Genomic DNA, 22,824 nt, shown 5'->3' on the forward strand with positions numbered 1-22,824 from the left:
GTTCATGTTCTGAGTGACTTAGCAAGGCAATGTCACACACACACACGCACACACACATATATAAACGACTTACCTCTCAGTGTCTCCTCTAATATCCGCATGTTTGCAGGCGACTGCGTCATCAACCAAACTATATCTGTAATGTGTCTTGCAAAGCTGCTCTGCATTCAGATCTGAACAGTGTTCTAGAATAGTGCAGCAATTTGATAATGACCCTAAACATCACTAAATGTAAACATGTCCTCCAGCCGCCGTCATAGCCTTTTTCTACTTCTTTACAATGCCACTAACATGCCACTAGAGCTAGTCCAATCTTATAAGTACCTAGGTGTATTTCTCATGACTTGTCTTGGCGCACACACGTTACCATTATCATCTAATAAAACCTTACGCACTTTGAAATGTCAACTGCGAAACTCCTTGCCATGTGTTTACCTACTCACATACAAGACACTTGGCTGAAACTTGAACACGCCTTGCCCATTTTGAGCACACATCAATCATTTGTTCAAGCTTACGTTTTTTTATTCCTTGCTGTATTACATTACATTTTCCGTTTACTTTTTTATCCACTCCCTTCTGTAATGCCCCACTGGGGCCCTGAAGGTATTGTAATAAATAAATAAATAAATAAAATATCTCTCAGGCTCATTAGAATCTTGAAAATAGCGCTACTAGATTCATTCACTCCATATATTCGTACGAAGTCACCATTTCATCTCTAAAGTCGGAATCTGGCTTGTCAACATTCTCTAGTCGACGCCACTTTGCTAGCCTGTCCTTGTATCACAAATTCTTTTGTTCCCTTAATCTAGCATCATGCATCACAGCAGCGTCCTGCATATCCCACTGCACCAGACATCTGTTTCAAGATGCACGCCCATGAGCTCAAACCGCCACACTGGAAGACCTTTCCTCCCAGCATCCCTGCTACCACGTCCCCATCTTTGTTTTTACAGCTTTTCATTGACCATTTTGTTTAGCGATTACTTACGAGATGCTTTTCTTGGTAAATTCACCCCTTATGTAATGCCCCTTTGGGTAACTTTTAAGGTAATAAACTGAACTTACTGAAAAGAATAAAAAAAATGGCTAGGCAGACTGCGCATGACATTTTTTTTTAGAGTTCAATATATTTCGGAACCTGGTGAAGTCATAACTTTGATACATTTCGCAAGTACTAAATTTCACGAAGCAGAAGTCATAGGCCCCTTGGTGCTCGTTTTGCCCTGATTATTCGTGGGACCAATCTGTCGTGGTGTCCATGCGATTTGTGAAAAACTCAAAAACTAAGTCTACAGTATCCTTTTTTTGCAAGGGGCACTCGCGAAGCTGCCACCTAACACTGAGAAATGGTCGATGTTAATGAAAGAAGGAAAAACTCCTTCCAGGCTACAACAAAAACAAGCACCGGTGTTTGATGTACATTTATTGTTGCCGTTTGTCCTGCATACACGCAGACCGGAATAACTCGCTCATAGGAAACAGTCTCCTTGACCGCACACATACAGTCTTAGCCAAAAGCAACCAAGCAATGGGGTTCGTTTCTTAGCTGTGCAGCAGAGCACTTACGGCAGCGCATGAGCTCGAAATCTGTGATCACCTTGTGATCACAGATTTCTGTGATCACCTTCTGTGATCACCACAGAAGTTCTGTGATCACCTTGTGATCACAGAACCCTCGTGATCACTTTTAGAGACCGTTTTGTCTCTAGAGGTGCTGTAAGGGCGCCACTGTATGGCTGAGAAGCAAATCTAATTGCCTGTTTACTTCTGGCAAAGACGGTATATCCAAACAACTACCAAAAAAAAAATAAAGCAATGCCTTTGGTCGAGCCAGATGCCCACTTCACCCAACCTCACAGGCCGTTGTACAGCTTAACGGCATTCGCCACTAACAAGGAAGCACAAAGTGGGGCATTGATTTCACTCCCCCTGTTGAACTGCCTAAAGCTTTGTAGGCAGTCTGTGGTAGGTGCAACCTCCGGTACGGTGAAGCTGCAAAAGTGAATGGAAAATGGAGAGTCTTTGCTGCAGATGCAGTCGTCACTCGGTAAGGGGCCTGCGGTACAAGTCGGTCCCATTTGGGAGATTGATCCTCTTCCGTGTAGCCAGTTTGGTCACTCCAGGAGAGCATCGTCCGTTTGCCAAAGGGGACTGACTTGGCACTAGAGCACTGTGTGCCCTAGTCAGAGCCCTGCCCGGCAGTCCTCGGCCACACCTCAGAGGTCCTCTCCGTTAGCCTGCTGCTTCTCTCGTGCTTCTGTCCAGGCCTTTGCAATGGTGCGCTTCATCTCGTCATCTCCCTCGTCGTACAGCTGCTTCATCATGTTCATCAGCGAAGAACCCGGGTCGCCGCCTTCCACGTCTGGCCTTGGGGTCCTGCACCGACAGATTCCAGTCACGACCTGAATCAATCAAAGCAGTCTGCACTGGTGGATTATATTATATTCATCATCATCATCAGCCTGCCTACGCCCACTGCAGGCCAAAGGCCTCTCCCATGTCTCTCCAATTAACCTTGACCTTCGCCAGTTGCGGCCACCGTATCCCCGCAAATTTCTTAACCTCATCCGCCCACCTAACTTTCTGCCACCCCTACTACGCTCCCCTTCTCCTGGAATCCACTCCGTTACCGTTAAGGACCAGCAGTTCTCTTGCCTTCACATTACATGCCCTGCCCAAGCCCACTTCTTCCTCTTGATTTCGACTAGGATGTCATTAACCCGCGTTTTTTCTCTCACCCACTCCGCCCGCTTCCGATCTCTTAACATTACACCTATCATTTTTCTTCCCATAGCTCGCTGTGTTTTCCTTAACTTAAGCTGAAACCTCTATGTTATCCTCCACGTTTCTGCCCCACAGGTGAGTATCGGTAAGATACAGCTGTTGTATACTTTTCTCTTGAGGGTTATTGGTAAACTGCCATTCATGATCTGAGAGTGATGTAGAAAAAGCTGAAAATACCTTAGGGTTTCTCCACAATGCACCGAGATAGTTTCACTCTGTACTATAACAAAGCTTGTCTGAGTGCGAGTCCTTGAGTATCAAGCTTGTAACAGTTAAACCTGGATATATCAAAATTCAAGAAGTTAAACGCGAATGCAGAACCGAAATGAAAAGGGAAAAAATCACAGGATGGTTATGAGTGTAAAGGCATATGAATGAGCATATGGGTGAATGCAGTGCGGCAGCGAAGAATTTTTCACAGATATGCAGATTTTTCTCGCAAAGTCTGACAGCCACAGGTGCATCTGGTGTTGCCCATGGCGTTGCCACTTTCCAAAATATTGAAAATGTACACGTTCCTACGAGGTGCGCAATGGTTCCTCAGCGAAGTTTGAAACATCTCGCAAGTCTGAACTATTGGAGTCCGAAAAATTGGTCGGCGACTGTAGTGAGCACATTCCATAGTTAATTCATCATTACCTCACTGGTTTCGGCCACCCTGCAAAGGCAGAGGAAAACATAAGAAAAAGCATATTGCTGCTAGACAATTAAGTGACCGTGTTTTCCCTGACAACTAGGCAAATCCTTTCAACCACTGCAATACATTTACTCCTGAATACCTTGGCCAACCCTTAAGAATGGTCTATAGAGAGTCTATAGACTTCTTATTGATTCTATTGACTTCCTATAGATGTTGCTTTTTGTCTATTCATAGTCTATAGAGAAAAGTCTACTAAAAGTGTATGGCCATAAATCTATAGATTGTCTATAGACTGTCTATGGCATTGGTATTGCCTATATGGACTGCTCTCTAGGATTTGTCTAGAGACAGTCTATAGACTGTCATACTTTTTTTTGTAAGGCAAATGCAGGGGGTGCACAAACATGCGAAACAAGGAACACACGTGACTTATACCCCTGTCACACGGGCAAGTTTAGTGACACTTTTACGAAGTGCACTTCTCCAGAACGAGTGACACTTTCGGGGCGTGCTGCTACACGGAAAAATAAAGTGTCATTCGGAATTGATGGTGGTGACGATGGCTTTTCAAGTAAGGCACAAAAAATATTACTTTTCGCGCTTCAAAGCTTTGATGTACAGTTAATGTACAGTAGATTCCAAAGTGCAAGCAATTATTTATGATTATCAAGGAGCTTTGTGCAATATTGGCGATTGCAAAAAAGGCTTCGCAAGACGAGACAAGTCAGGAGCAGTACTTCACTTTTTGAAGCATCACGGCAACCCGCTGCGGCTGCCTAAAAAATTATTGCAGCTGAAAACAAGAATGTTGGAATATGTGCAGTATATATATTTAACAGCAATGCAAATAAGTTTACACAAACAAGAGGGCAAAAAAAAAATAGCTGCGTTCAATAAAACGCCATTTTCATTTCCGACGTTGTATTCCAATTTCGAAACGCTGCTACCGAGGCTATACACTTCGCCCGTCGGGAAAAGTGAAGTGAGTTCCCCAAACTCACTTCTTGCCGAGCGCGTTCTGCAGCGAGTGTCATTGAAGTTCATCGTGTGACACGATGCGAATGACACTCGTTGAAAATGACACTAAATTTGCTCGTCTGACAGGGGTATAAGTCTAGGTGCTAATTCAGCACCCTGTCTCTGCCCACTGGACAACCTCACTTTTTGACACTATTGCATGACCTCATGGTATGTTCAATCCACCTGTGCAGCTGAGCTGGCTGCTGGCATTGTCATTACGGAAGAAGTGCTCGCTATTGCACGTGTGAGGTCTCTACCAACTGTCCAAAAGCGGCAACTAGGCATCCACCACCGCACTCACTTGGGCTCCTTGGCTTTCTTCTCCAGCTCAGTCACGTGCGACCAGGTGGACGCAGACGTCTTGCGCAGGAACAGGGCAACCATGTCAGTCTTCACCTGCCAGGGGGAAAAAGTTCTCTCTGCGGCCTAACCTTGCACAGGGCAACCACCAATACAGCAATCAAGTGAACACAGCCAGTGGCACTGCAACGATTCGAAAAAGCTTCATTCGGGAGGTCAGTTGGTTTGAAGATTTCCCAGCGGTCCCAAAGTTTACCGCACAAATTTTACCGGACAGTCTGACCAGCCAGTGAACCACCCGCCATATAATCTGCACACGTTTGTTGCAGCCGCGGAGACTCCCGATATTGGTGAGTACAGCACCAGTACCCAGTTCATAGTAACACTCTGTACACATTTGCAACTGCGATTGATGTTGTCTTGTTTAGCACTCGGTTCACTAATACCGTATTTACTCGCATAATAGGCGCGCTTTTTTTCCAGAAAATCCGGCTCAAAGTTCGGGGTGCGCCTATTACGCAGGGTAAAATTTCCGGAAATTTTTCGACTCTCAAAATTGAACATACCGCATAAACGCACCCGTGTATGGGCCACATCTTGCTTTCCCGAAGGAAATAATTAAAAAAAAATATCCAAGTAAGGGCCGCACCCAAATTTTCCACGATCCACGCCGGAATAGCCATCAAAATGCACGTGCCGTGGCCTCCACGATCGGCTCCGGCTGCGAGCAACGCACGCTTGGTCGCGGAGGCCACACACGTGCACGCAGCTTCCAGGCGCCGCCCACGGAAAGCGCCCAAGGTCAAGCTTATCATCATCATCAACTTTTTCGTCTGCCGCGAGCTTTCGCTATCTACATCGACATCAGCATCACCAGCTCCAGTTTTTTTATGGCTGTCAAAGGGCTGGTTTCTGTCGTAGTGTGCGGTAGCGTGTTAGTTCTTCGTAATTGTGGCTTTCTTGCGCTGTTGCCGAGCGTTGCTATTTTAGCACGACGGACAAGCGCCCTAATAGCTACACGGCTGGGAGTTAGATTCCAAACAGACATTTCAAGTGAGCATCCCTGAAAACTGTGTGCGGCTGTTCCACGCGATGTCGTTGTACGTGCTGTGGGTCCGCAGCATCTGCGACGGCAGAAGCACTAGTGAGGACTAGTAGTAAGTTCAGCAAGAACTTTGTTAAAATAAAGACTAAGGGGGGGGGCATCCGCATGCAATCATGTAAATACAGTACTGATCACAGTGCCAAGTTCGGGGTGCGCCTATTATGCGCGGAAATAAAAAAATCTGATTTTTCGCGACCGAACTGGGAGTGCGCCTATTATGCGAGTAAATACGGTACTTGCGTGCCTCATTGATTCGCCAGTGTTTGGTGGCCTTCTTCACCTAGCTTCCCTTTTTGCAGCATGCTGCACCATGACAACTCATGTACCCATGACCTCTCACTCATGTACACAGCTGTGCGTGACAAAAAAATGTAACCACAGCTTTCGCTCTCTGCCTAAGGGCTGACCTCATGCTGGGATTAACTAGGAACCTAAGCTGCGCATGTGTTTGAGAAGGCACCACTCAAAGAGCTGCGCATCCTTCATCAACCTTTACAAACACTTCGCGCTCTTGTCACATGAACGGCAGCATGGCGTTACAGTGCATTTCGCTAGTTCCTGTTCAATAGGTAACAACAGCGAATCATTGGACACTGACTGCTGCTGCACTAAAAACAGCCTCACATGGTTGAACAACACTTCGCACTCGGTTTTTCTGTTTTCTTTCTATTTCAGACGATTTGAAAACCCACCTAACTTGAAAGCTTTGTGTATTTCAACACACTGAGTTGCTAAGGTTGCACTACAACTGACAGAGAGATAGACAGAGAGAGAGGGGAAAAGCAGGGATGTTAACCACTAAGACAGAGAGAACATGCATAGTGCTTTCTAGGTCAGGGGCTCTTAATGTTTTTTTTTTTTTTAACTCTTTCCTTACCACGGGAAAAACGACCATTTTTCACATGTCTCAGACAAAATTTTTTTTAGAAAAGTTGGGATAGATAAAATTATATAAAATGCATAACAATAATTCAGATAGAATGCGCTTTATAATGAAATTTATTTGAACACATATTCTGCTTGAAATGCTGTGAAAAAAAATCAGTAAACACAACAAAAAGTAAAAAAGAAGAAAAGTTTTACGTTTATATGACAATAACTTTCCAAACACTTGTACTAAAAAAATTCTAGAATATACAAAACAATTCAAATTCTTTCTAAAACGTGGCATTAAAGTTTGAAAATTATAACTTGAATAGTTTTCGAGCTAGAATTTTTTTTCTTCATGCCTCTTGAAAAGGCTCGTTTGAGAGTGCCCTTTATATGATTTTGACAGTCCAACAAAAAAAAATTGGAAGTGTAATGTTATGCGCCAAACGAAAGCTTGGTAAGCGTGGTTTAAAAAATACAAATCAAAACTTATTTAATTTACGTCAAAAATTAAAAAAAAAATATCCTTCTTCCCCCAAACAATTCGAGAATGGAATAAACTCCCCCATGATATTGCTACCATTACCTCCACTGATGTTTTTTTTTCCTCACTGCGAAATATGCATTGTAATTGAGCCATTGTTTCTTCAATGATTGTGAAAGTGTTACCTGTCTGCTTGTTTGATTGTAAATTCAGTTGCTTGCCTATCTTCTTTTTATCTGCATTTCCTGCTTTTTCGACTGTGTTTGAGTCGTCTTCCCCCCCACTGTAATGCCTCACGGCGCTGTGGGTACTGTAATAAAAAAAAAAAAAACAAGTATAGGTGTGATATTGCGATATATAGTATGCGATAAGTATAGCTGCGATGTAGCTGCAGAATCGAAATCCGACGTTACAACATCTTCGTCCGAGTCACTGCTGCTCGGAGGAACTTGAAAATCAGCTGCAGAGGCTGGAGAATCACGTGCAGCGGGACTCTTCCGAGCGCGCGAAGCGCCCGACCTCGACGCGACGCCATCTTCACCGCGTATTATGTCGCAATAAGCCTATGCTCCAAGGGCACTTCAAAAATGCATGACTGGCGGGGAAATTACGAACTAGGCCGAAAATGGAACTAACCGTCTGAACAACAAACCAGATGCGCCCGCACAAGCGGACAGGAAAAAGAAAGCGAAACTATCAGGCCAACGTTCCAGGATCGGTTTGCGCAGTTACAGCGTCTGAACCAAAATCCGACAATGCAACATCGTCACCAGAGACTCTACTACTCGTAGCATAGATAATAATTGCAGTCAACGCAGTAGAATTGCGCGCAGCAAGGTTTTTCCGAGCGCGCGCCGTCTATGCGCCCGACGCCATGCACGGAGCGTCCGCGCCGTACCCTCCGCTTCAAGGGCGTTTCAAAAATTCACGCGTCGTGGGAAAATTGCTCTCTACGCATAAACCGAAACTGTAGTCTCTGGAGAACAACTTAGATGGCGCCACATCACCGTAACGGCTACAATGAGGAGCTTCGGTTCGCACAAACAGACCGGAACGAGGAATCTGAACGCACAGGCGAGCGTTTTGGGCTCTCGTTGCCCAGTTTGGGCTTCGAAACAATACCTGACGATACAGCATCGTCGTCAGGGTCCGTGCTAATCGATACATCAAAAATATGTGGTGCAAACGCAGCGGAATTGAGTGGAACGGGGTTTTTTCGAGCGAGCGCCATTCCCGATGATGACGGCTTGTTCGGAGCGCCCGACGCCGCACACCCAACTTCAAGCGCGTCTCAAAAATTGCCGCTTTTTGGCAAAAATATAAACTAAACAGGAAGTTGAAGTTTAATGTGTGAACAACAAACCGAATGACTCAGCAAGTCCGTAGCGGCCCCGGTCGCGCTGCCGTAGCGCTTCAAATTTTTCGATCACCGGTGATCGAAGCACAGTGGCGTGGTAACGAAAGAGTTAAGGGGGGACCCTGGTCTTCAAAAAAAATTTTATTAATTTAGACATAGTAATGAAATTTTCAGGCCACATGTATTTTTGTGTGCTGATTCCGAATATGTCATTTATTTTCATGTAAAACAATTCCTTGAGCACTTGTGCATTTTTTATTCCAGTCTTGTGGGAAAAGTCTTGCAGAAAATTTGCTGCAGGAAACTCGCTGAAACACATGCCACTGGGTTCTCGACACCAAGGAATGCAATAGGGGTAAAATTATCATCCTGGCTATCATAGAACTTGAGTAATAGGGTACTGAAGCTGCCACTTCAGAAACAGGAATACACACTTTTCTTCTCATTTCTGAAGCGACAACTTCAAAACTCTATAACTCAAGTTCTATGACAGCCAGGATGATAATTTTACCCTTATTGCATTCCTTGGTGTCAAGAGAACCCAACGACATGCATTAGAGCGAGTTTCCTGTAGCAAATTTTCTGCAAAACTTTTCCCAAAATACCAGCATAAAAATTGCACCAGTGCTCAAGAAATTGCTTTACACGAAATTAAATGACATATCTAGAATCAGCGCACAAAAATACATGTCGCCTGAATATTTTATAGCTGTGACTTCATTAATAAAAATTTTTTTTTCAAGACCAGGGTCCCCCCTTAAGCCTTGACGGACTTTCAATGGCTTTCAAAAGGTGCCGAAGAATTCCACGTGTCACGTACCTTGTGGTAGCTGGATTCTGGCTGGATGTCGTTCATGAGGGTCGTGATGAGTAGCTGGTGGTTGCGGCCGGCCAATGCACTCACCTCCAGCTCCAACCGCCTGCACATACATGCACCACATGAGCGCCACGTTGCAGCAACACTCGCAACAAGGCAAAGTAAGACGACATCACTGGGGGCAGAGAAGAGCTAGCACAGTGCAGTAGAAACACAACACCAGAAGAGACTTTGTAAGCGTGTATCCCAGCACCCAAGCCGCAGAGAGGTAGAGCGCACGCATTACACTACAACCTTACGACTGCATCTCTCTTAGTCCGAAATCCCGGATATTTGTGAAATTTCTGTGCTCCCATAAACATTACCAGATAACTCGGGTAAGCAGCTCGCACTGGCTCAGCTAATCAGAAGACCGGAGTGCCATGTGGGTGTGGCAGTGTGTGCCACAAACTGAGAAATGCCCGAGTTCTACCAATAATGCAGCGCTGCACCACTCATAACGGCGTGTGAGCTCGAAATATGAGCCGCACAGTCACATCGCGACACCCATCGCGACATCTGCACCAACACCGGATTGGCAATTTGTTTGGCTGCGTCTGCCACCTTCAGCCGACACCGTCGCAGGTACTGAGAACAGTTTCTATTACATACATATCGCGCACCGCTGCACCGAACTCAATATAAAATACGCATCACCAATTCGACACTTCCCGCGTACACCTTACGCACTCTGTTCTGACCACTTCTTTTCAATCAACAGGTGCTCCTAATGCAAGCCCTTCGGCATTGCTGACCCCCTGTATCCGACCTTGGCTGCCACTCTGCTCTTGAGCATGCCGAGAATGAGAATGTCCAAATGACTTTGCGACACCTTTGCCAGGAACAGGGTTACTTGAAGATGCATTACTATGTTCTGCAGGTGTTGAAGCCAACCTGACTGAAGTTATGGTCGCTGGCAATGACGTGGTGACGAGGCCTTACGAGCTCACACTGTACTAACAGTTTTCTGATAATTCGAAAGCCCACTTAAATTGAACATTTAGAGAAAGAAAGCACCGAGCCAGGTTTACCACTCATAACTATTAGGTCAGAACCCACTTAGCCACTTGAACAGACTCATTTATTCAAAATATTTCACACGGCCCAAAAAAGCACTGGCCAAGGGGGAGAAAACAATATTATTACACAAGAAATTAATACCAGGTGATTCTTTTAAATTTTCCTCTTCTACCCCCTGCTCCTTACAGCTTTTATTAAAAAAAATAATAGAGACATGTCCGTGAGGTCTGTACAGATGGATTGTACAGCAATGCAGATATTATTGCAACAAACCTCAATAAATAGACAGTTTTAAAAATTTAACCAACTTGAAAATTTTTTTCTGGGCGCAAGATCATACTGAGATATCTCAGGATGTTAATACCAAAAGTGAGCCCAGTTTGTAAATTTTTTAGAATCAGCATTGTGGTCTGAAATATCGAGCGTTAAAAATGTGCGTTTGAAATCTCTTTAAAGGTGCACTGAAGAGGATTCTGAACATGTCTTTTTGCCGCGGGAACTCGATCCACACGTTCCTAGCAATCTTAGAAACAGTGACTTATTGCCCTGTGTGGCCGATTTCCATAATTAAAACGAATTAACGTCCGGCTCCCGCCTTTTTTTTTTTTTTTAATTCTGCCTCGTACGGTGGGCGGAGTCGACCAACGCGTGGAGCGCCTTTCACCCAGTCCCGTAAAGGCTTTGCTTTCGCTTTATTTTGTTTTTTAGGTTTCCATGAATAAATAGTTTCATTCGCAGATAATATAGCCGCAAAATAAGCCCGAAGAAATAAAAATACGCGCGGACTATTTGCTACTACGGACTACTACGTATTACTCCGCCGATGGCAGAGCGGCAAGCCTCCACGGGACTGGGTGAAAGGCGCTCCACGCGTTGGTCGACTCCGCCCACCGTACGAGGCAGAATTAAAAAAATAAAGGCGGGAGCCGGACGTTAATTCGATTTAATTGGGGAAATCGGCCACACAGGGCAGTAAATCGCAGTTTCTAAGAAAGCTCGGAACGTGTAGATAGAGTTCCCGCGGCAAAATGACAAGTTCAGATTCCTCTTCAGTGCACCTTTAAGTTGCTTTTACTGCATTGCTTGATAAATGGCATCACTCACACTGCTAATGCAGCAAATACGGATGCGGTTGGCCTATTTTACGACGCAGAAGTTGACGAAATTTCGGTGACAAAGAATACCATGCGCAGTGACGGCATTCTATAAATGTGCAGGGGCAAAATACGAAACTGAAGAAAAAGCAGATGAGAATGGCAGTGTTGTTGTTATTAGTGGCTATTTATTAATAAAAATGGAGGGAAAAGATGATGCTAGCTGCAGCATCAGCCATCGAATCCTGACTGGCAATGATTTTTTTGTGTGTCTTGTCACCGTTATGTATGGATCAGTAGTTTTGGTTGTCTTCCTTTACTTTAGGTGTTTTCCTCGTTAGGAAAGCATTTAAAGAACGTTTTTTCGAATAAAGATCAGTTGCGAGTGAGTGCTTGTGTTGTGTCTTTCTTCGTTTGTCTCATTTTCTGATGCTGTTTTCATTATGTATAGATGAATTTTCTGTTCCCAGGTGCCCATCATTCACCACCCTGTTTGTACTACCTTGTAAGCGTGTTTTGGGCAAACACTCACCGTGGGCCGAAGACTGACTTGACATTCTCCACAGGCAGCTCATGCACACCAGGCAGTGTTATGTACAGCTTGACAAACTTGTCCGACTGGTCCCAGGCTGCAGTGTGTGGCACAAGACAAGCAGAGCAACACATCACCATTAGGGCATGCTCGCTAATAACCTGCCTCAGTTAACCTTTACCACCTCTATCTTGCACACAAGGAAACGTCGCTTCACAGGTTAAAACATTCCATGCATCGCGGGTCACCACTGGGTCACGCTACAGATGCCTGCTGTACTGGCAGAAATATTTTCTTTCATGCAGTGCAAAGGTGTGAGAAAAATAAAGGTAGAAGAAAATCTTATTGCATCATGCTATATTACGCACAACTAATCTCTGCTGGATGAAGTGCTGTGACACACAAGACATCCATATGCACCATGATAAAAACAGGTTGCTGCTTGGATCACCACTGTGCATTCATACCGTGACTGCTCCAGCAAGGCTATCATACCCTTGTCACACGGGCACTTTCAAAGGCTACTGAGTCGACAGCGTCCGAGATTCTCAATCGCTACTGAACTTGAATGAGTTGCACTGATGCTACACGGCAAACTCGATCGCTGTTGAGAGATTCTACCGTTTCACCAAAGTCTTGTGGCATCACCAACACTGCCAAGAATGTTGCAGGCAGGCAAGCAATCAGCTTTTAAGTTTAACCTGAGAAGGTTAGAAGGAAAATGTTCATATTAATCCCTATCGAAATTAATTTCTTTTTGGACAAGTTGTGCAGCATACACAAACTTTTTTAAGTAGGCTGGTGTTGGCTGTTCTTGCATCGCTGGCAACAACAGTATCATGCCTGCTGCACTGTTTTGTAGCCCGGCCCATCCTTTTATCTGCAAAGTAATCTGTACATTTTCAAGTTCCATATTTTGCACAGATGATACTTCTCCAATTGTATTCCCCACTGTGTTGGTGCAAGTACTTTGCATCCGACAGTGCATACAGCGTCACTCAAAGGCCATTAGAACCACCAGTGTAGCAGCGGTGAATTAGCCTTTGAGTCGATAGACTATCGGTTCAAGGACATTCAAAATGACCATGCGACATGAGCAACAGACTGTTATGCCACCCGATTTTGAGACGAATAGTTTCAGTCACCTACAAAGAAAGTCAGAAAATACAAAGTTAGTGGTCTATTAAAACTGAAGTTGGAGTCGAGATTCTCTACAACAGGTGGGTAGAAGGCTCGTCGTCACGATGACAGTGCATTTTTTCTATTCCTGTTGTCAATGCTATCAGTTCTTGGACACACAAAACGGCAACATTTTGTTACGTCAAGCCACAATACCCTATGAAACTGCAAACTGAAGTGCACTCGCTGAAGTGACACTAAAATAAACCACCTGACCGGGCTGCAATAGGTTATTATGAAGAGCAGCACTCAGACACTATGTGCCAATAACAGTCGCTCAGCCACAGTTACTGATGCACCACACCAAGAGAAAGTTGAATCACAAGGTGACGAGCTAAACTTTGCAAAAATAATGTGGTGGCTGCACCCATACTGCAGAAATTGCTTTGCTGCTTTCCCTTCTGCATAAGCAGTACCACACACACACACTACCACTGCGAAGACGTCTTAGCTTATGCTCTCAAAGTCCGCACCCTGAGGCCAAGCAACATCAGGTGGGCGAGCACTGACCATAGTCGGTGATCTTGGTGGTGAACAGGGTGTTCCGCGGTTGCTGTGGAGCGGCCTGGGCGCCTTCCGCACCGGGCGTCGCAGCTGCTGCACTCAGGCGCTCCCGTTCTCGGACCAGCTCTGTCTCTAGCTTGCGGACCTCGATGGAGAGGATCTGCTGGATGCGACTGCGCTGTGCGCCTGCCGCAAGAGCACGCAGCTCCGCCAGGTCCTGCTCCAACTGCAGATGCGTGAAAGGCACTTCAGCATCATTCCCAAACACCACCTTCCACCCTCATTCCTTCCACTGAGAAGAGTATGCTGTGCAGTGCCCATATTCTGGAAGCGGTTGTTTATATGGACATGGTCATTTCAGTTCACATCAAATGGTTGGAGCCCAAAAATGTGGAGGAGACGGCAGCACTGAGAACAGCCAACCTGCCTTTGTTATCATGGCTGCACTTGCCAATGCAGCGATAACTGCAGTGCAAAAGTAAATATCACATTAATTGTGCTGTAAATGCTTAGAAATCTATGTCAAAGCATTTAAAAGCAAAAAACAGGAATGTCTGCAACTAGCGCAACTCGAAAAAGGTGGAGGTACTGTATGCGAATTTTTGGATCAAGAAAATGTGCCCAGTTTAAGCCACACCCCTTTGTGGATGCTTTCTGGACATGAACCCACAAGTTACTCATTCAAATGGGCATTGCAATGCTTTCATGGATGGTTAGTGCACAAATTAGGGGAGAGAGGAGAGGGGGCACGCAATCTGATTGAAGACAGGCCGCTACATTATACTTCATTCCATTACAAATGAAATGAGCCTATAAAAGCAAGCCGTGAATCAACATTGCTGCTAGGCAGAACACACGGCTTACGGAGTAAAATATGAAGCAGCACATAAGGCAATATCAATAAAATGGAACTACACCGGTATCACGGATCTGCCAAGTCCAAAGCAAAGACAACTAGCTCTAGAGGAAACATTCCTTGACAACAATGTCTCTGATCCAAACTGTATTGCAAGAGCCAGTTGGCAATAAGTGGATGAACAAAAGCCTCAGGTTTCTACTGGGGCTTTCTGGTCCAAAACATGGCGGCTGCTATGCCAATTTACCAATTTAAGACAGGCAGAAACTATGAATATCATTACTGTCTAGATTATTCTGTCTAGATTATAATGTCTAGGTTAGCTATGAATTGTCTAGATTATTGTTGTCCTTAGCACAGCCGCTTTTAGAAATGTTATCCTTTACCCTGTATTATACATGTAATGCCCACCTGCTAACGTCTCAACCAGAGACTGGCAGTATTTCAAATAAATAAATAAATAAATATTACCGCATTCAAAGGAAAAATGGCACTACTTTCCCGAACACAGAGCTTTCACAAGCTAGGAAAAGGTCATAAAATGAAATAAGCTGTAGCCACCACTGGCCGTCTTTACAAGCAAATTGTGCTCAGTCAACACGGATCCCTGGATCCCCGAGGCTAGGATACACTGCCGTTCACTTCCATACGGCAACTGAGTCCTTTCCTTGACATCACGAGCTTGAATAGAGTGGCGGGAAAAATTTGAAATCCAATTTTCTCGGCAGTTTCTCAGCAGGTGTCCTCGGTGTCCCTTTAACCAAGTAGGAGCAGGTGTCGGATTCCCTGCCCATATGCACTGTCAGCAGCAAGTCGAACAGCACAAGAGAAAACTTTGAGCTGTCAGTCAGGCCAATCAGCTATTTGGCCACAAAGCTTATCCTTTCAGAACATGGCTACTCGTGACAGGTTAGCGAGTGACCCAAGTGACCACCAAGCACCAAAACAGCCATGTTTTCAGGCAAGGCTTGCCTAAAAAAATTACAGGCCACACGTCCTGGGCAAGGGGTGGAGTCGTTTCTTTACGAACTAAACTAAGTTATGGTAGAACCCAATTAGGCTGGCACACATTACCTGAAACTATGCGAAGTCCTCAATGTCGCAGCTTTCCACATTCTCTACGGGGGATGTCAACAGGTGAGACAGGAAAGTAAAAAGTATAGTTCGTGCGGACTAGCATAAAACAGGTGCGGCTAAGTGAACTACATACTTAGTGCAACCAAAGGGCCTTTTTTTTTTTTATCCCAGCCTTTTGCAGCAGATGGCACACACGATAAAATGGGAACTGGAAACAATAGCAGTACCAGTTACTCCCGCCAAAGGAAGACAAAGAGGCGACACAACTGCGCTGCAAAGCGGCCCGTTCTGTTCGGGAACGCTTCCAAACTATGAAATTCAAGGAATACCACAAGGTGAATAGCAATAAGTATAATGTATTATCTTGGTAAAAGGCAGCACTTTATGCTGCGAAGGTCCAGCGCTGTAACGTGAAGTGATCCGTCCGGATCGACAAGACATCACAAAGCGTGTTACCCGAAGCGGAACTCGGACAAACAATAATCAATACCAAATATTCTGGCAAAAAAAAAAAAATATTTTCGAGCGCCAGCCGAGCAAGGCTTTTGACAAGGTTCGCGCGGACTGATCAACGCGGGCCATTACGTCATAAAGGAAAAAATTAAGGGGGGGAAACTCAGCAATTGCATCACTATTTTTCGACTCGCACACATTGCATGCGTCTGAGTCAATTAACGCACTACGTAGGCGTTGATGGACCAGGACACGAGAACTAATCGGCCACGAAGCGCTGCAGAACCTTAAAGCATGGCTCATCTTCAAATCAAGAACCGCCCGCCAATTCGCCATGACCCACAATATCACAATACATTTCCATGCGCAATCTCTCGAGCTATACTCGAACGCTAAACCACAGCCGGTTTTCAACGACATTATTGCGTGAACGGATGTTAGGAGATAACGCGTAAACTTCGAGGCAAACTCGCTATAACGTTGCGCCGGGCGCGCTTTCACACGCGCTCGTGTTTACTACCTGCTCTTCACTACGCTTTCGCCATCGCAAGAACCAGTCTTGGCCAGTAAGCTAACGGTCGCAGCCGTGAAAGATTAAGGAGAGTGATAGAAGCAGCTTACCTCGTTAATTTTGGGCATTTTCACCAGAGTTTGATATGCAGAAAGTTCGAGATCTTTTGTGCCGCCTCAACCAGTCTCAATGGGTCACGAGCATTCCGTTTTGTTAACTCATAGAATGTACTAGAACGCACGTCTTTTCGGAGTTTTTGTAGAGGGCGCCACAAACTGTACATCTAATAATAAATTGTAAAAAGTCAAAAACAAAATTATAATATAATAAGCCAAAACCTTTTCTCATAATAAAGCAATGTTTTTATTTAAAGATGTATAATTTTTTTTATTTTCAGCGTTAGCCGCTGCTATCGCGGCGCTCCGCACGTCGTCTGCTCGTGACGCAACTCCGGCAATCGCGAGGAGCGTAGACAGCGGTTAACGTAAGCGAAGTGTTCTACTCCGTAACCGTTAGACAAGAAGAGTGCGGAGAGGCATTCTTCGTCTTGTCCGGCATCCATGGGCGCAGTTTACAGCATGTTGCTTTAGAAAAGGCCTCGCCGAAAAGCTTAGCTAGTCTCGAACTTGAGAAAAAGCTACTAACTAAGCAAAAAGATGCGCAAGAGAGAGGAAAAAAATATCTTAACGGTACAAACCAAACAGAAATACAAATTAAGAAATTTCCATAAGCCGCCTTGGAATCGAGTTTCATTTAGTTTTGTATATGAAGTGAAAACCTGACGAAGCATTCGCACCAAGGGACGTCGTTATAGTACCCTGTGCAGAACAAACACTGATGCTCACCTCTGCGGGTCGTTGCTCTTGTTGCCGTTGTGCAGTCAGAGATCCTCAGAAAAGCGGGTGGTGGTGGTGGTGAAAACTTTTTAATAAACAACAGGAGAGTTTGCAGACCAAAAATGGCCCTTTACATAGGTGGAGTCCGTAGTCCGGGAGCCCACTGGACGAGGCCGCTACTCGCGCCCGTTGGACTAGAGCCCTTTGAGACTCCAGCCCCGAGCAGTTGAGCAGGGCTGCCTCCCATGCCTCTCGGGAAGGGGAAGGATTGGGGGGAAGGGAAGGATTCTTTTGACAGGCCCAAACCATGTGGAAGGTATCGGATACTTCCCCACAGTGAGGGCAGCGCCCATCAATTTTGGGGTCGAAATGTTTCACTATTTCAGGACACAACAGAGTGTTGGTCTGCAAGCGCCTCAGAGTTCGCTCATCAGCTTTACTCAGGCCCTTAGCAGGGACCGGGTGGTGGTGGTGGTGGTGGAAACATTTATTACGAATGAGCAGGAGGTATGTTTGGATCAGCCCGTAAAGCCCGAGTCACACTGCGGGAACACAACAGCGACATGAACCAAACATGTTCGCAAGCGAGCCGTCAACAAGTCGCCCAACCAACTTGTCCCACAACTTCTTGTCACACTGCACGAACGGCAGGGAAACGAGACAGGTTTCTGGGGTGTTCCCTCGGTATGACAGCTTCCGGGAACCGGAACAACAAACAAACAGCGTTCGTGGACACGGTTCGCGCTGTTCGCCGGCCGGGCGAATTTCCTGGCGACACCGCACGAACAAACCAAGCCCTTTGCGGTGATTCACCGCTTTTGTGCCTTTCGTGCTTGGAAACTTCGTTTGCAAAGTGCAAAAAAAGAGCGCTTCCTTTCGTTGGAATGCTGTCTGCTGCGGTACGGCGTCTTGCAGGCGGGTGCATACAGACGGAAAGGCTGCCCTGGCCACCGTCGGCTGGCAGGTGCGGCCGCCGTGGAGAAGCACGTTCTCTCCCCGTCGCATTCTTGTGAGCAAGCGTACACTTCTGACGAACGCGGTTCTGTAGGGAGCCAAAAGGAATGTCCTGTTCCAGGGACTGCCTCGGCTGCGGGTTCCAGAAGTTTCTTGACGGGTTTGTGCGCTAGAACCACCCGAGCAGGAGCCGGCATACGAGCGTGCCAGTTGCTCGCGTGAACATGCTGCCGTCGTACTCGTGCCGCCAGGAAAGTGACCTGATCGGGATGATTGAAGAGAGGCGTTTTCCATGGGATATAACAGACCCAAAATATCAACGGTGTGATCTGAAGGAATCTGTGTTTCAAGAGATTGCTAGTTGGGACTGTATTTCACAGGTGAGCGCGAGTTACCAGTTACCTGTCCTGCTATTTTTGAACTTGAGATGAAGAAGAAAGCAGTGCTGCATTTTTTTCTTTGAGATAGCAATCAGAATAACTTTACTGGGTTCCCATTTGATTGCAAGAATGATGCGTACAATTATATCTTTTTTTTAGTACTCTCAGAGCCTGGAACAAACTCGATGAATCTGCCGAAATTGTGGCGTGATTTGTAGTGACCGGCCGGGTTGATAATGCATTGTGGAACAGCAGCGCAAAACACAAAATGTGTAGAAGTATACACAGGGCACAGAAAGTAGACGCATGTAGTCCGTGTTTAATTCTTTCGCATGAAGTTTTCGAAAACGCCTTTCTCAGGCGCCCTTCTCAGCCAGTCGATCATCCAGCGCGGTTTCTCTGCGGTGGCAGCTGGTCGTCCGAGTCAGAATCGAGCAAGGCTGCACCTCAGCCGCCGCGCACGATCATAGTTCGTCCGATATTCTGCAAAACCGCCAGTAGCTACGACAGCGCAAGGTGTCTCCAGTTTCCGCGGTTGTGCACACGCACGGAGGAGAGCGCGCGAGCAAAGGCAGAGAAGCGCCGGGGAACGCGATTGAGGTGGTTTTTCCGGTGTGACAGAGAGTTTGTGAACAAGCGGCGCACATGTGGCCAACACAGGCTGGCGGGAGACAGCGACATGTTTACCCTCTGTTCGTGTTGACGCGGTGTGACAGGATCGCCAACCCGACGAAAACACTGTTTTGTCGGACGGGTTGGCGGACTGTTTCCTCAGTGTGACTCGGCCATAAGGGACCGATCCTTACAAACACTAGGTGGAGGTCCCTAGTATGGGACCCCAGTGGCGGTTGCCGCCGCCCGGGCGCGCCCGACTAAGGCTTGTTGGGCCTGTAAGTCGTGGCAGCCGAGCAGGGTCGCCTCCCAGTCCTCCCGGGTTGGGTTGGGGATGGGGGGAATAGCGGGGTTGGAGGGGCAGGCCCACACCATGTGATAAGTGTCAGAAGACACTGCACTACAGTGTGGGCAGCTGCCGCTAAAGGAGGGGTCAAAATGTTTTAGCGCTGCCGGGCAAAGCAATGTATTGGTGAGAAGGCGGAGAAGGAGCCGCTCATCCGCCTTCTTAAGGCCTTTACATGGGCTAGGGTAAAGGCGATGACAATTTTGATAATATGTTGTAATATCTTTGAATGTATAGACCGGATTAAAATCGGGTTCCTGATCGGACGGGGAGGAGAAAACAGCCCGGTGAGAGAGCGCGCGGGCGGCTGCGTCTGCTGCCTCGTTTCCTGCCAACCCCTGATGAGCAGGGGCCCATATGAGGTAACGGTGTGCGGGGTCCGTATCCCGTATGCAATTTTGGTATACTATTCGATAGGCTAGGAAGGGAGTGCACCCTTGTTCGACGTTCCGACAGGCCCCTCGCGAGTCGGTGATTATGTATTTTGAATTGGAATGTGAGGCCGCGAGAGCAATCGCGACCTCTTCTGCTTGTGTTGCACTGCGGGCTCTGAAAGTTAGGCCGTTAACTGTGTTGCTGTTGTGAACTACCGCGGCCGTGTACCATCCCCCGTGGTGAGGGCCGGAGGCGTCCACGTAGTATACACCTGTTTTGTTGCCATAATATCGGGCTAGCGCTTCCGCTCGTGCCAGGCGCCGACCATTATGGTCTTCATGTGACATGTTTGGCGTTCGCAATAGTCGTCCAGAATTTCTCTGAACCGCAGAAGCGGTTGCACAATCTCCGAGCCGGAAGAGCCTGGGTGAGGTGCCCGGTAGGTAAGCGCTCGGGCAGCCGCGTCCGCAGCCTCATTACCTCTAACGCCCTGATGGCCTGGAGTCCAAACTATGCGTTTGGGCGAAGGGTCCGATTCCCTCACTGCGCGCTTTAATATACTGTAGGCCAAAGGTGAAATCTCGCCAGCCAGGTAGTGTTGACAGGCTCGACGCGAATCTGTCACGATTACCTTCGAATTGAAGTCCGAGGCGGCAAGCGCAATGGCTACTTCCTCAGCCTGTGCTGAATTTCGAGCTCGAAAGGACAGCCCGTTAACGCATTGATCCTGGTGAACTACTGCGGCCGTGTAGAATCCATTGGGCGACGGCCCTGCCACGTCAACGTAGTATACACCCTGTTTGGATAGAAAAGCGGGAGGGGACACCCAGGTGGTCGAAATGATTCCGGGGACCTCCACTACGGCACCTCTTTCTCTCTTTCTTCTTTCACTCCTACCTACCTCCCTTCCCTTACGGCGCGGTTTAGGTGTCCGCCTAAATATGCGAGACAGATACTGCGCCATTTCCTTTCCTCAAAAACCAAACCAAACCAACCACTTGAGCTCCACATTGAGGGTATGACGCGATATGCCCGCGTTTCGGATGCATGCCTTATATGGGCATATGCCAATCAATAGCCCATCAATACTTAATCGGGTGCAATCGAAAGACATCGGAACATGATATAAAGAAATTTCATGATTATATCTTTGTACTTAATGACTAATTGGTAATTTGTAGTAGTTAAGTGGCATGTGGGACTGTGCACTGCGCCTGTACCTTAACTAACACAAATTAATCAGTGTACTAGTTAAGGTCACGTTAATTATCACTAACCATACATTAGCTAGTAGCACGAAATGTCCAAGTGATGCTTAATTATCATTAACCATCATTAATAGACGTTTCTAGACGTTTCATAGACATTGTGTCGAACATTCTAGAGAGAGAGGCATGGGAGACTGCCCTCCTCAGCTGCTCCACACTGGAGTCCCAAAGGGCTCTGGTCAAGCGGGCGCGAGACGGGGCCTCGTCATGCGGTGTCCCGGACTAAGGATACCGACCATGCAGCAGGGGTCATTTTTTTTTTTACCCTCAAGCTTTCTTTGATTAAAGTTTTTCACCACCACCACCACATGACAGGTGAGTGACAGGGCATGATGCATGGCATTAAAACAATGATAAAAACCAATTAGCCTAATTAACCTTTCTAGTCAGACCACATAAATAAATAAAACCGAGTAGGAAATTGGTCGAGTTGGGGATTCGAACGAGGGTCTCCGCAGTGCGAGACGAGCACGCTAACCACTCCGCATGGTTTGGAATGAACAAAGGCGCGTCTAACTAGTACGGCGTCTTCGTTCACTCACATCTTCCTCCCTTCCCTAACGGCAAGGCTCGGGTGTCCACCGAGATATGCGAGAGAGATACATTTCCTTTCCTCAAAAACCAATTTCCCGTCGAGCAAGGCGTAGGGCCGAACGGGCGATGGCGTTCTGTGGTCTCCCTGGCAGCGTTGCAAGACGCTGTCGAGTTCCACTCTTAGAGGTGAAGCGTAACATCTTAACCACACGTCAGTGACACAAGCAGCAACACTGCGCTTAAGGCTTCCGCCTCACCGCACTTTAGGTCAACAAAGCGCCCCCCTGAATTTCTGGTTAATGCCCATCTGTACAGAATTGGTCATTCTCTGCTTAATAATTGCAGTCATGGAATCCTGGGGTTCCTCATACCACTCCTGGCGCAGTGGTGCAATCATTAATTTAACAGCCACCTGCCAATTGTGGGCAGTTCGTTCACAATCCGGTGGGCAGATTATAATGACGCCAAAGGTCACATGACCTGGATAGGTGACCTATATTGCCACCTACGTTGCTTCTCTGGGAATTTTTCCGAGGATTTTTTGCTCGCGGCCAGCGACGACGACGCCGGTTCTTCTGTGACGCGCTAATACTAGCCGCCATGCCTTAATAATAATTATTTCAACCTTGGAAGGTTGAGATGTTCTAGAAGGCTACGGGCCGTACAAGGAGACCTAAAGAAAATAAATGGAACAAAAAGAAAAGGAGAGGAAAAAAAACATTTGGCGCGGTTATGCGCAAAGGTAGCACGCGACTTGGAGAGAAAATTCATTAATGTCCTCTGGTTCGAAGATAGCCTATGTGGTGCTTGAAAGCGAGCGCCACGACAGCATTACTTCTGTACAATAAATCAGATGTCAATGACCTCCCAG

General features: G+C 46.5%; 1 protein-coding gene across 1 annotated transcript; it reads right to left on the reverse strand.

Moving 5' to 3' along the window:
- Window positions 1-1,412: 1,412 nt before the first annotated feature.
- Window positions 1,413-16,897, reverse strand: LOC149360230 (calcyclin-binding protein). Its single transcript, XM_089572220.1, has 6 exons — window positions 16,759-16,897; window positions 13,758-13,977; window positions 12,069-12,165; window positions 9,387-9,486; window positions 4,752-4,846; window positions 1,413-2,382 (listed from the first exon to the last, which is right to left on the reverse strand). Exons 1-6 carry the CDS (start codon window positions 16,774-16,776, stop codon window positions 2,223-2,225), a joined length of 690 nt encoding a protein of 229 aa, XP_089428346.1. The 5' UTR covers window positions 16,777-16,897; the 3' UTR covers window positions 1,413-2,222.
- Window positions 16,898-22,824: the final 5,927 nt, after the last annotated feature.

Source organism: Amblyomma mixtum, chromosome 2 (genome assembly GCF_055824585.1).
Source record: "Amblyomma mixtum isolate Tamu chromosome 2, ASM5582458v1, whole genome shotgun sequence".
NCBI classification, from domain to species: domain Eukaryota; kingdom Metazoa; phylum Arthropoda; class Arachnida; order Ixodida; family Ixodidae; genus Amblyomma; species Amblyomma mixtum.